Source organism: Suricata suricatta, chromosome 17, assembly GCF_006229205.1.
Source record: "Suricata suricatta isolate VVHF042 chromosome 17, meerkat_22Aug2017_6uvM2_HiC, whole genome shotgun sequence".
Lineage (NCBI taxonomy): Eukaryota > Metazoa > Chordata > Mammalia > Carnivora > Herpestidae > Suricata > Suricata suricatta.
Window position 1 is genome coordinate 17237579 of NC_043716.1, and position 14860 is coordinate 17252438.

The 14860-nt window shown below is 38.0% G+C and overlaps 1 protein-coding gene and 1 pseudogene across 3 annotated transcripts in view; one reads left to right on the forward strand and one right to left on the reverse strand.

The window, feature by feature from the left end:
• Positions 1 to 14860, reverse strand: part of NLK (nemo like kinase) — a 159986-nt gene that overhangs the window by 56403 nt on the left and 88723 nt on the right. For all 3 annotated transcript variants that reach the window (XR_003904490.1, XM_029927797.1, XM_029927796.1), the window contains exons 2-3: positions 12731 to 12860; positions 2941 to 2996 (exon numbers count right to left, since the gene is read on the reverse strand). Coding sequence is in view for 2 of the 3 variants with exons in the window: in XM_029927797.1 (XP_029783657.1) it covers positions 2941 to 2996; positions 12731 to 12860 (186 nt within the window). In the remaining variant the exon portion in view is untranslated. The remainder of the gene's footprint in view (positions 1 to 2940; positions 2997 to 12730; positions 12861 to 14860) is intronic.
• On the forward strand, positions 14624 to 14723 carry LOC115283091 (annotated as a pseudogene).

A 14860-nucleotide genomic window follows, 5' to 3' on the forward strand; every position in this document is an offset into this window, starting at 1 on the left:
ATGGTTCCACAAATATTTTATGGCAAAGCCTTTTCAACATTCACGGACAACTCTGGAGAGAAGAATTTCACAGAAACATTCTGCCAACTAATGAAATTAGCCCCCAACAGGTACTATATCACCAAGGTCACTCATGGTTTTAAACCATAACTATGCTAACTTTTCCTCTGCTCTGCAAGGCTTTGAAATCATAATGAATCAAGGATCTCCCAGAGTCCAATTTTATGGTCCATAATGTTAAGTGATTGAGAACCTCTGGCCTATAGAAGCACATGGAGGGTTTTTAAAGGAATGACAAACCCAAGTATAAAAAAATTAATGCCTGATATAAGCAATTCATGCTTGAACTGTAAGACAGAAAATGAACATTATGAATTAGCTAAGTGTTCAGTGAAGATTCTAAATATATCTGGTATTTATTAAATATACCCACACATGCCAATTATCTTATTTGAACACATTCTTCCCCCACAGATGGCCTATGTGCAACCAAGGGGTAACTCAGCAGCGCTTGGATGCCCAAACCCTACGTCCCCCAAAGTCTTGAGGATTAGCTCATGACCAGCTCCTGGGAAATAACCTTTGAGGTCTTGCAATATCCTGCCTCTTAAGAGTGTCTCAGTTTACCTGGGGCTTTGGTCAACCCAGACAGTTTATGCTAACAATGTGATTTATGGGGACACCTGTTTTTGTTTGCCTGGGGCCTTGGGGCAGCTGTGTTAGTTACACCTCTGGGTGAGGAAAAAGGAGGAGGGCTGGAGACCGAGTAGCTAAGGTCAGCCCTGAGCCTGATCTAGGCCGACCTGACTGACCTCCAATAAAAGCCCTGGACACTAAGGATCAGGTGAGCCTCTCTCACTGACAACATCTGCCTGTATTGTTATACACTGTTCCTGGGACAATTAAGCAAGATCTATGCAATTCTACTGGGAGGACAACTGGAACTCTGTGCCTGGCTTCTTCTGGACTCTGCCTGTATCCCTTTTTCCTTTGCTGATTTAATCTGTATCATTTTGCTGTAATAAACTTTAGCCACACAGCCTTCCTGGATCTGGTGAGTTCTTTCAGCAAATCAGGAAACCTGAGGGAGCCGTGACACAACCTGTAATACAATAAAATTCTTATTTACTAAAGACTTCTAATTTCAAGGTTTGTTGTCAGCAAGTTCATTGCCAAACAGGTAGAAATAGCATTATTCACAGGAATGCCTTCTAATACATAGGCTCCTTTCCCACCAACTCAAAGGACAAAGAGGGTGACTCCTGACCAGGTACAGGGAGTCACTTCTGATGAAGGACACAAGGCCCCACATCCACTAGTTCTCTTCTTCAGTGAGGAGGTGGGTAATTTCAGGAAGTCTGTGAGAAATGGAATCATCAATGCTTTCTCTGCAGTTGCTACTACTGATCTGCAGCTGAGGAAAAAAGAACATTCTCAAGTCTTCTGTCCTTAGGATAATTCTGTGCTTTTAAAAAAAGCGTGTGTCAGAACCAGCTGACTGGGCCCAGGATCTCAGGTATACAAGGACACTCTTATCAGCCAGAGGCTGGTCAGGGCCTAGTCCTTTCTTTGGACTGTACAGGATTGGAGCACCCCAAGTCCACGGAGATAATTTGTTAATTAACTTTGTTAATTCCATAAAAGATTCGTGGGTTGAAGCATCACCGAGGATTACAGCGTTCAAGAGCTTTTGGTTTATCAGATCAAAACATCCCAGCAGTGCTGATCGGTGACAATTCTATCGCCTCATAATGGTTCCCAATTCCCCAGTCAGCTCAGCCATTCTCTTTCCCTTAGGGAAGCCCTTAACTGTTCCCCCTTACTAAGGAAATGATCTAAGATAATTGTCTAGTGCAGAATTACCTGCCACCTGTGTAAGAATGAGATTTCTATCTCACTCCTATCTCATGCTTTTATATTGGTTTCCATTCTAAATCATAGGCCTCGTGTTAATTAAAAGCCTAAAGTGAATAAATTGCACTATCACAAGCTCACTGAATTCAAGGATTTAGGATGCCCTGTCTTTCACTTAAAGTTTTACCAAGTTAAACGCAGAATGGAAATGGTGATGCTTTGCCTAGGGCTAACCTATGTCCCAATTTTTTTTCCCATGCACACTCCCCGGAGCTACAACTAGGCAGTATTTCACAGTTTATTATTGTCCATGATACCTAACATACAATTTTTTACACATTAACAGCAGTAACATAATGTTAATGCCTCTATCCTGAGAGCATCTTATAGGTAGGAGTTGAAATAAACCACAGAGTCAGACTGTCTGGCATTGAACCTCAGTCCCAATATTTACTAGCTCTGTGATCTAGGTGAAGGTTGTTTTTTTTTTTTTTAAATCTTTTGTGCCTCAATTTCTTCTTATTCTGTAAAATGAGAAGGATCCTATCTTTCCCAGGTGGTTGTAATAGGGATTAAATAAACTCATATGTGTAAATAGCTTAGAACTGTGCCTGGCATCTGATAAAAAAACTTTTGTAAGTAATCACCACCACCACCACCACCACCACCACCATTATTCCAAAGAACTTGGGACATCGGACTTGCATTATCTCTTTAATTTTCACCTTACCCCAAGTGGTAGAAAAAAAGGGCAGTGCTATCTTTTTAACTGACATTTTGTGTATCAACATGAAGACTTTCTGGAGATCCACGCAACACAGCTGCCTCACTGGTTACATCTGCAAAATGGGGATGGTAATAACCTATCTCATAAGGCCGCATGGAGACTGAGTACTGTCTTACAGTATCACAGTTCAGGAGATATTGATAATACTGCTCTCTGTCAGATACTTGGGATTTCAGAATTACCCGGTTCTAGATACTCAACCACCTTTGCAAGGATGAGATTTTATATGCCCGAAAGGTGCTAGAAGAACAAATTTATGAAAAATTGTCCCCTTCTTTCACATTCTCTGGTTAGGATACATTTCTTCAAAATAGTCAATGTGTGGAGGTTGGAGTATGTCAAGGGCAGAGAGTACCTAAGAAAAGGGAAAAAGAAAAAAGTCAAATTTAGAGAACTAAAAAAGAAGCAAAATGACACAAATGCAAATACATACTATTAACTCCTTAATGACTTAAGACTTAGTTACAGTTGTCCACAGAGATTAACTAAATTTGCCAATCATGACACAATTCTAAATATTAAGATGGGTTTTTAAACTTATCACGTAAAAATACTTCTATCTTTACTAAAACGAGAGGGGCAAGTGGATTCTACTGCCCCTTCATGGAGAGTGTGCTGAAAAGAAATGCCCTATTTTTTTAAATGCTTTTTATTTTTGAGAGACAGAGAGAGACAGCACGAGCAGGGGGGTATCAGAGAGAGAGGGAGATACAGAATCTGAAGCAGGTTCCAGGCTCTGAGCTAGCTGTCAGCACAGAGCCCAACGCAGGGCTCGAACCCACAAACTGCGAGATCATGACTTGAGCCGAAGTCGGATGCTCAACCGACTGAGCCACCCAGGCGCCCCAGAAATGCCCTATTTTTAACAATCAGTTTTGCTCTAAGAGCAACTATGAGGAGCCTTACGTACCATTCATTTCTTTATTCCTCTGTTCAAAAACTGTTTACTAAGTACATTCTACCTGGCAGGCACCATGGTAGGCTCTCCAGTTATACTGAATATCACCCCTGCTTCCATGACAAGTGGAAAGGAAAGCATTAAACAAGCAAGCAAGCAAGCAAGCAAGCAAGCAAACAGTAACACAACTATATAATTATGACATCTGTTATTTGAAGGGAAAAAGTCCAGAGGAACGAGGAGAAAAAGTTTCCCTCCAGTTTCACGCTAAGAGTTGAAGGTTGAATGGGAGTTGGTCGGGCAGTGAGTAGGTAACATAAAGGCACTGAATTCAGCAAGAAGGAACCAGGCAACTTCTAGAAACAGAAATGCCAGTGCTTATGGAACATAGAGGGTGAGAAGAAAATAGACTGAGATAAAACAGAAGATGAAGGCAGGCGATAGATCACATAAAATCTCTTTAAATTTTGTTAAGCAGTTTAGATTTTATTCCAAGTACTAAAAAAGATGACACCAGGGTGAAAAAAAAGACTTTAAGGCATCTGAAATTCAAGTCCTTTATAAAAGCAGCACATTACCAATGTCACTTCTGCCTTTGAAATGTAACAAATAGGCCTTCTTCCTCTACCGGCTGTCCACCTATTCCAAGTCCCACCTATGATGTCATACTTAGGAATCTGAACCTATCTAACTAATGAGAAATACCAGGCTCAGAGGATGTAGAAGTTGTTATTTATCAGGAAATAAATTGGGTAGTATGAATTTTTTAAGAAAAAAATTTTTCTTATTATGGAGAATTTCAAACATATACAAGTGGACAGAATAGAACCAAGAATGCTGATGGAATCACTACCTGGCCTTAGTTTCTACATATGGCCATTCTTATTCCATCTATACCTTTTATGCCCCCAATGTAATTCTGAAGGAAATACCAGATTCATTTCAGCCATTCATCAGTATGTGCTTCAATCGCTGAAGGGCAAAAATTTATTTAATTTTTTAGATTTCTAAAAAATGTTTATTTTGAGAGAGAGAGTGCAAGCGAGAGTGGGGGGAGTGCAGAGAGACCAACCCAGGGCTCCAACTCATAAACTGTGAGATCATTTCCTGAGCTAAAGTTGGGTGCTTAACTGACTGAGCCACTCAGGTGCCCCAAAGACAAAATTAAAAAAAAAATACAATGATCAAATCTAAAAATTTTGTTTCTTTTAATACCATCAAACATCCAGTCCTCAAATTTCCAATTTTCCTTTCTTAAAGTTTTCTAGTCGAAATCAGGAGCTAAATAAGATTTACATATCATCGTTGATTTGTGTTTTAAGTGTTAACCTACAGATTTCGCCTCTTTTTCTTTGCCCCTTGCAATTTATATGCGGAAGAAACCCTGCTCGTTTTGAAGGTGTTTTTTCTCAGCCTAGCATTTGTCACTTTAAAATTCTAAATGTAAACTAAAACCTCTTGTCATGAGAAAGTCTTTACTCACACTTTAAAACCAGTTACACTTAATAGTTTGAAAATAGTTTAGATGTTCTATATAAAGAATCTTGATCTTTCTAAATTCAAATGTTTATACTTAGACTCTTGGTACAGATGAAAGATAACAGATTTTCCAGTTTCTTCAAAACATAATTTTTATCATGTGAAAGGTAAATTATTTCATTCTTGTAAATTAAAAACCCTATAATTAGCTAGTGTCACAAATTCAAGCAAATTCGTTTCTCATTATGGGACAGAGCAATTTTTAACATGAATATTTGATGCTTGAAGACGACAGTTAGAAATTAGTGTTTTACCTGACATCTTTCGGACTCTCAACTCTGTATCTGAGCAACATGCGTTCTGTCTCGGGGGAAACCAGAATGCAGTGAGTGACAGCGTCCATTAGACAAAGCTATTTTACACTTCAAATCTATCTGCTATAATTAGAGGTTATCTAGAGAAAGTGACAACCATACATTTTAAACCCTGATGGAGAAGAATGAGGCTTTCTTATTCCAGATTTGACGAGGCTTTTTGTAGAAGAGCCATATAAAACAGGGTTAGACATTTGCACTAAAGCGTTTAAGCTGGGATTGTTAGCTTCAAAGGTACAATATTTTAAACTCTGCTTGGAACTTTTTAAATGCTTTTTATATTACCGTTATTTTATCTCAGACTGTTTATCAGAGGATGGCATTCCACCGTTATTTCCAGGGGTCAAAAATCAATGCTTACATCAGCAGAAGTGATCCAGGAATTTCAGAAGTGATGTAAATAAGTGAGAAGGAATAGTAGCAGTTTCAATCTCCAGACTTCATGCCTGACTCCCTATTGAAATAGCCTGAGTCCCTCCATAACCCCACTATTATTTGTGGGAATAAAGTGTGTGGGATTAGCCTTATGATGTAAATAGGAGGACGCTTGTAAAGACTGACTTGTAAATAGTCAAAGTATCCCAAAATACCACCAACTCTTCAAAGGATCTCTCTCTCTCTCTCTCTCTCACACACACACACACACACACACACGCACACACACACACACACACACACACACAGAGTAAGCAGACTTGTCTAATGATAAAATGAACTAAAATACATCCTTAAATCATGGGCATTACTAAACAGCATCTCAGTACATTTCTCAGATCTTTTAAGAACCGGACAAAAGCCCATTATAGTGGCTGTATTAGAATTTTAACCTCTGAGACGTTAAGATTCACTATAAATTGGTTACATGGTGTGTAAGTGGCTTCTTTTTCTTAGTCCTTTATCAATAAAACAACTGCTATAAATTATCCTAATCTATTTAAGATGATAAAAACTAGAAATTTAACTCTTCATTAAATCCCATGTTTAGCAAAGGAGCTTTCCCTTCCCCATTCTCACCCCCCAGCAGATTTTAAGTTCTTTAAGGTAGAGACTATGTAATTACTATTATTTTTAACAGCGTTGTAACATAAAGTATGCAAATCCTAAGTGTATAATTTGATTAATTTTACACAAAGTATGTAATATGATGAAATTTTACTCCATGGTTAAAAATCTAGATCAAGCAGTTAATCATTTCAACATCCCAGAACATCCTCTCGTTTCTTTCCAGTCAAAACCCATCCCTGCTCAGAGGTTACCACCACTTTCATTTCTATCGCCACAGACTCGTTTTGTCTGTCCTTGAACTTTTATACAAGTTGAATCATAAAGAATGATTAAAATCTGAGTTCTCTTCTTTCCAAAGTACCCTGAAGAAGGCAAAGACAAGCTCTAGGTCTGTCAAATGTCGATGGTAGAGCTTGGTGATTATTAATTTTCAACCATCATGTTTCCATTTTTTGTGTATTGCTTTTTTCATTTTCAAAAATACCTATGAAATTCATCCCTGTTGATGTGTGGATAGTGGTTCATCTTTTTTATTGATGTGCAGTATACCTGTGTGAGCGGAATAGAATACAACGTACTTATCCAGAATACTGCTGGCAGACATTTGGGTTGTTTCCAATTTCTAGATATTATGAATAAAGCATCCATGAACACTTTCATATGTGTCTTCTGGTGGTCATGTGATTTGTCCTGAGTTTACCAAGAAGTATAACCGCTGGATCACTGAGCAGGTGTATATTTAGCTTTAGTAGAAGCTCCCAGTTCTCCCAAGTTGTTTTACAAATCTATACTCTTACCAGCAATGTTAAGAACTTCAGCTGATTTATATTCTTGTCAGCACTAGGTACTGTCAGTCTTTTTGATTTTGCCCAATTTACTGGGTATATTAGTATCTCATTGTGGTTTTAATTTACCTTTCTCTGATAATTAATGACTCTGAACACTTTGTCATATGCTTATTAGTCATTGGTTTTCCTCTTTTGTGCAATTCTTGTCTTTTAATGGGCAAAAATTCTTCATCTGTAGAAGCTCTTTATAAGATATGTGATATGTAAGTGAGCCTGGGTGGCTCAGTCAGTAAAGCGTCCTACTTTGGTTCAGGTCATGATCTAGTGGTTCTTTTTTTTTTAATTTTTAAATGTTTTTATTTATTTTTGAGAGAGAGAGATACACACACACACAGAGTATGAGCAGGGGAGGGACAGAGAGAGAGGGAGACACAGAATCTGAAACAGGATCCAGGCTCTGAGCTGTCAGCACAGACCCTGACACGGGGCTGGAGCTCACTGAGCTATGAGATCATGACCTGAGCCGAAGTCGGACACTCAACCGAGCCACCCAGGCAACCCATGATCTTGTGGTTTTTGAGTTCGAGCCCCACATCAGGTTCTGTGCTGACAGCTTGGAGCCTGGAGCCTGCTTCAATTCTGTGTCTCCCCCTCTCTCTGCCCCTCCCCCACTTGCACTTTGCCTCTCTCTCTCAAAAATAAACATTAAAAACAAAAGATATGTGATGTTTAGATACAGAATTTACAGTCCAAAAAATGTCAAATATTTATTTCTAATAGTCTTCTCAAATGCTAAATATTTATAATTGTCTATTACATAATCTATTCTGAAAACAAGTTTTTTGTTGAATATATGTCTGAGGTCTGTCTTTTCATTCTCTTAACTTTTGATGAGCATTAAACTGGTCAATGGTGTCCAGTTTAGCAATTTTTTTTAATGGTTAATGCTTTGTTTCATTAAGAAATCTTTATCTCTAAGTCATGAAAAGATATTTTCCTGTTTTATAACAAAAACTTTATTCTTTTACCTTTCACATTAAAGTCTATAATTTATTTTTAATTAACTTACATATTTGTAATAAAACAGACTTTGTTCAATTTCTTCAGGGCAATCTGGAATGTTTTAGACCTTCTGTACTCTACGGACTTCAGAATGTTTGTCAGTTTCCTCACACACATACATACAAGCCCTGCTGGGCTTCTGACTGGGATTACACTGAATATACATGTCAGCTTGGGAAGAACACACATATTAACTAAACCAAGTTTTCCCATTCATGGGCATGAGAGACTGTATAATTTAAATACATTAAGAATCTGCCCAGTACCACAAATTTTAGGCAGAGACAAAACAACAGTTTCCAAATCCGCTGCAAAGTAACCCAATCTATAGCATGCTTTGCCTTTTCACTCCTCAGTAGCAGAAATATTAGCATTAATAATGTCTGCAGCTCAACAGCCTGTCAGCATTCAGGGAGGGGTCCTCTGGATCCCAAATTGGTATGATTCTTTATCCTACTTATGAACCCAAGGCCCTGTCTGAGTTAGGTTAGACTATACAAAGAAAAACAAATCATTCTTCTTTGCCTCCACTACGTCTTCTTTGTCTTCTCTATCCCTCAAGAATACTCAAGAATTAAAAGACCGGGAAAAAGTAACTCCAAGAGAGAGATCACTGAGGTTATCATTCCAGACTCGGAGATTTCTTTTTTTCTGTCACTTTCACTTACTTACTCATTCTTCAAAGAGACTGACTGCCTACTGCATCCTTAGTGATATTGCCTAAGGACAAGAAAAAGCCCCAGATTTGTATTGCTGGGATCTTCCCAGGAATCAGTGGACCCTAAGGGGGATCTGACTGGGCTTTAGAAGACTAGTGAAAGCCTCAAATTACATATATATTGTGTGTATGTGCATTTTTCCAAAAGAGGCGTTACAGTTTTCATCAGTTTCTCAAAGGAGCACAAAATTGAAAAAAAAAAAACAACCCAACCCTCAATCATGCCCCTCCCATGATGGTAATACGACAACTATGTGGGTTCATGTACATGCGTACAAGTGCAGAGGTGGGTGAAATAGAGAATATTTTTGCCAGAGTTTATAACAGCTAAGATTCTGCCTAGACTCTAGTGATAAGCCTAACAATCTCTAGAAAGTTAAACCCATAACTGTTCCTCTAAGTTGCTACATCAAGGTGAATCTATCGTTAAGATGATGATGAACCACCTGTCCTTTAAGAAAAAAATGTGTGTGTGTGTCTCAATCAATCAGATCAGATAAAATCAATGCATTTCATTCGTGACTTTTTTTTTTTGAAGTAAGCTCTATGCCCAATGTGGGGCTTGAACTCACAACGCCGAGATCAAGAGTTGCGTGCTCTGCTGACTGAGCCAGCCAGGCGCCCTTGATACAGTGATTTTGAAGGTTCTGTTTAAAAGAAAATCCAAAGCCTCCCAGGGCTTTGTAGCTATTGCCTGACACATTAAAATCAACCCAAATTAAAATCTTTCCTACAGTGGCCAGTTCCTCTTTCTAAATGCCATTTTCATCATGACATTCCTTTCCTTTTCTTTCAATCAAATCTTGATCTCAAAAGACTCATCTTAAGGTTTACCTCCACCACATTTAAAGCATATTTGAGCTTCTAAGTCCACAACAATTTCTCTTTTTCTTAACATTATGGGAACATAATGCTGTGTGGCAGCATTCACATGAGCTTTCAAAAATACAGCTCCTTGGCTTAACCCAGAGATTCTAATTTAGTGGGTCTGGGTGAGACCCACGAACCTGCTTTTTAAGGATCACCTTGGTGATTATAATATCCTTCTAGGTCTGGCTGCCTAGCTTCCATGCGCAGAACACAGACTGTCTTGCATTAATGCTTAACCACGCGGGCAGTCCTCATAGAGTGCTGTAATCATAGTATTTATCACATTCCTAAACTCCTTAAGGGCAGAAAGCCCTAGAAGCTAAAGTAGTTTAGGAATATAGGATATGCAGAATAAATGTTTACTGAATTAATGAACGTGGGCTCTGAAGCAAGACAGACTTAGACTCCAATCTTGGGCCACCCTGACCTCGAGTTACTTAATTCTAAGCTTTGGTTTCCCCCTCTGCAAAGTAGGGATAACAAGCACTGTCTGACAAGATTTTTAAGGATTAAATGAATTAATGTAGGGAAAGCACGTAGCATACATCCTGACACACAGTAACAAGTGTTAAATACCTGATCCTTCAGAAGAGGATATTTTAAACTTTTTCTGTAGACTCCACATGACCTAGTACTCCCTATATACAGGACACAATTAATAAACATGTGTTGCCTTAACTACATCAAATACCAGTTGCCTCTTAGACTGGCATTCCACACATACCAGGTATGTGGCCCTGAGATGCTTTTGGAGATAGATCTCAGAACATAGCATAAATTCAGCATGTATAAAATAGTGATGTTGGGGTGCCTGGGTGGCTCAGTCGGTTGTGTCCCACTTCGGCTCAGGTCATGATCTCATGGTTCACGGGTTCGAGCCCTGTATCAGGCTCTGTGCTGACAGCTAGCTCAGAGCCTGAAGCCTGCTTCGGATTCTGTGTGTCTCTCTCTCTCTCTCCCTCTGACTCTCCCCTGTTCACGCTCTGTATCTCAAAAATAAATAAATGTAAAAAAAAAAATAGTGATGCCATGTCATTTTCATCTCCAGTTACTGTCTCACTTTTGAATATTCCCACAGATGTGACAAGCACCCTCTTATCATAGAGCTCAGGGGCTGCAATTGTTTGAATATGTTTTAATAGGTATGACTTTCAAGAATTTGGTTTGTTTCAATGCCTGGGTGGCTCAGTTGGTTAAGTGACTAATTCTTAATTTCGGCTTTGGTCCTCATCTCACGGTTGTGAGACTGAGCCCCATGTCAGGCTCCATACTGACAGGGTGGAGCCTGCTTGAGATTCTCTCTTGTTCTCCCTCTGCCCCTGCCTGTACTCATGCTCTCTTAAAATACATAAACATTTTAAAAATGAAAAAAGAAAGTTGTCATCACACACACAAAAATTATTTTTTTAATTTAGTTTCTTTTCTTACGGGACTCCCTAACACTACTTTTGTAACTTAATTACTCTATGGCAATGAGTCATAAGCAAAGAACCAATATGTGTATATATGGATAGCAGACTCTTGTAAAAGAAGCTAAGATAGGTCTGAGTATAATAAACCATCAAAATTCTTAGTAAGCAAATTCTTAATGCCTCCTTCAAAAACTTTCCTCATCACGGATACCTTTACTTGAGTTTCTAACAATGTAAATAAGGGTTTGTACTCTTTGGTGTTGGAGTGGTACTCAAAGTCGAGAAATAAATAAGCAAGCACTAGATGTAATCACTTACAAAATTTGAGGGACACGTCACAAAAGTGTTACTTTGAAAGTCAATCTAACAAACACATTTTAAGGCAGTTCCAACGGACTGAAAGACAGCAGTAACTTTTTAAAAAAGTATAAGGAAAATGGTTTTCAAGAGAAATCATCAATAAAATGGATTATGTCCAACCAAGGAGTTTCAAGTAAATATATGTGTTTGATATTCCTAGTTTTACCAAACACCTCAAATTTTTAAACATTTTTCTCTTAAAGTGAGACCTACACTTTGGCCAAAGTTCTAACGGTATCTATGCAAAGAAGCAGTCAAACTCACAAGAAATTATTATATTTGTGATAAAGTTTTTATGTTAGCAATTAAAATAATGTAAGTTGAAAACCAAATGCAGAAGGTGAGACAGTTTTTCCTTTCACATGAAATTAAAAACCTAAGAGTCCAATGCTAACATCTCCAGGTGAATTTTACGTGTATCAAATGTTTAATTCAGGATTAGTTGAGGAGAAGCGATCTTTCAAACCACAATGATTCTACTCATTCATGAGCTTTGACATCTTTAAATACAGCCATAAATAAGCTAATCTATGTTACTTTAACAGCTATATGGTTTTTTAAGAGAAGAAACTGTTTTCCTACATCTTTAAGTTGATCTGATTAAAACTATTAAAGGTTAAAAATAAAGTATTTAAAGGGGTGCCTGGGTGGCAGTCGGTTAAGCATCTGACTTTAGCTCACGTCATGATCTCCTGGCTCCTGAGTTTGAGCCCCACACTGGGCTCTGTGCTGACAGCTCAGAGCCTGGAGTCTGCTTCAGATTCTGTGTCTCCATCTCTTGCTGCCCCTCCCCTGCTTGTGCTCGTTCACAAATAAATAAATATTAAAAACAAGCAAATAAAGCATTTAATATCAGGGACCAATTATTTCCACTTATATCACTCAGACTACATATTACACTCTCTTTTATGTTAAATATCAGCACTGTTCCTCAGCTAAACAGTAACATTTGCTTTACATTAGTTTTTATCTGTTGGTCAATACATCTTAAACTTGGTCATTGTTTACAAATAGGGTCTAATTCGTCTCAGGTTTCCAAACTCCTAAATAACTTGCACGTTCCCTTTTAACACAATTAAGCATGCGTAGGAAATAGTTTATTCCAAACGGAAATTTCACTTACATTATCATGTTTAAAAAAACACAACATCTTCAATTCCCGGAAGACCCTTTTGCAAGAGACCAGATTCTGGAAGACGTTGGGCATCTTTTTGAGTGCTACTCTCTTTCCATCTCTTGGATCTGTTACTGACCTAAAGAAGCAATATTTGGGGAGAGGAAAAAAAGAGAAATCAATTCCAAACTTTGTTCTTCAATGTTTGAGAGCATGACACTTATCTTTATCTTATACTACTCAATCCACTTAACAATGTTTAAGGAATCAGCAAGATTTTTAAAAAGTACACACCTATAATCAAAGAGAATGTTTAGCCCATCCAATTCATCTGCCGTTTTTTTTTAATCCTTCTCTAAGTTTATAAATACTTTTTCTGAGAGGTCACATGGCAATACACCTCCTGTAGGAGGACTAATTAGTGGTAAAGCCATTTTAAAGATGGGGCGGGGGAAGACTGACACACCTAAGTCAAATTAGTTTTATGCTTTATTTTCAGAACCAAATTCAAGATGGAAGAGATGTTCATTCAGATGTTAAACACATCTAGTTCAACGTAAAGAACACAATCTAATTATTCTGGCTTCTTCTAGAAATGGACATCTTGTAGCAAGATGGATTTCAGTAGCTCCACAATAGCAGAACAGTGTCCTCTTCTCAAGTCTGAGTGCCAGCTCAGGGCTATTGCTTCAAGGTTATGTAGCTTCCCTTTTGCTTCTTAAAAGGCTCTGGGTATGGTAGCTGCCTCCTGTAGCTTCTTTTAATAGCTCAGTGCCTCCCTTTTTTACCTTTTAGTCTTCTAACACCTATAAAACCGATTCCTTGAATTACATTTCCCTATGTTTGACACATTAGTATGGCTTCCATTTTTCTGACAGAACCCAAATGATACATATTAAATCAAATCAAAGGAAACAAAGCACTAAATTTGTTAAATATGCCCAATTGGCCGTTTTCCAAGTGATTTTCTGTGAATTATCTTTTTTTTAATGGTTCAGTAAAGCAGTCTAAACTCTTTTTTTATTTTTACGAGAGAAAGAGCAAGTGTGGGAGCGCAGAGAGAGTAATAGAGAGAGAGAATCTCAAGTAGGCTCCACACAGTCAGCAAGGACCTGACTTGGGGCTTGAACTCAGAAACCTGTGAGATCTTGACCTGAGCCAAAATCAAGAGTCAGATGCTTAATTAACCAACTGAGCCACCCAGGCGCCCCCATGAATTACCGTAAAGCTTTTTTTCCTACCACCCATCAGCTGCGACTGGCTATCCCTGTAGAATTTATTCCTGTCAAATTCTTTTGCTAATTCCTTCCTGTCATTCTTGGCTACCATTAGCTTTCAGCTCCTGTTTCAGTCATCAAGGCTTTGGCTGTCTCTGCCAGACTTGTTTCATTTAAAAGTCTGATATATAGATCATCAATGCCTTTATCCAAATTATTAATTAAAGTTCAGAACAGAAATGCAACAGATACAATACTAGGAACCACCTATGAGATCAGCATACAATTATTATTCAAAATTAATTATTTAATTAACCATAATCACTCAGTTTATCTCTTTATCTTGTCCACAAGAAATCAGATACTCATGAAACTGCCTTCCTGAAAATGAAGCATTCCTGTTATCTACCAACCTGTCTAAAAAATATACAAACTTCATTATGAATACCATGACTTAGTGATTACTACTTCTTTTTCTATGTGCTCATGAAACTCTTAAACGATGCATTCTTGTATTTTTAAATAACATGAGGACTCCACTTTCTCCTAATGACTGAAAATTTGGTGAAATAATTAAGAATTATAATTTTTAAGTCCTCAATAGCTTGGACTGTAATTCAACTAAGAGACCTAACATTCTTTACTACTGCTTAAAAAATACCAACCCAGTGCTTGCTTTGGCAGCAAATACTAAATATAAATATACTAAAATTGGAATGTAACAGAGATTAGCATGGCCCCTAGGCAAGGATGACATGCAAATTAGGCATACGTCCCATATTAAAAAAGAAAAACCCCAACCCCAATCCACAACACTCCTAAAACCTGGTAAGTAAGATGGGGAGGAAACTGACTATAGTATTATATTCAGACTGTTAAAATTTTCTCTATTTAACACACCACTTCTGTTTTTATTTTTTTA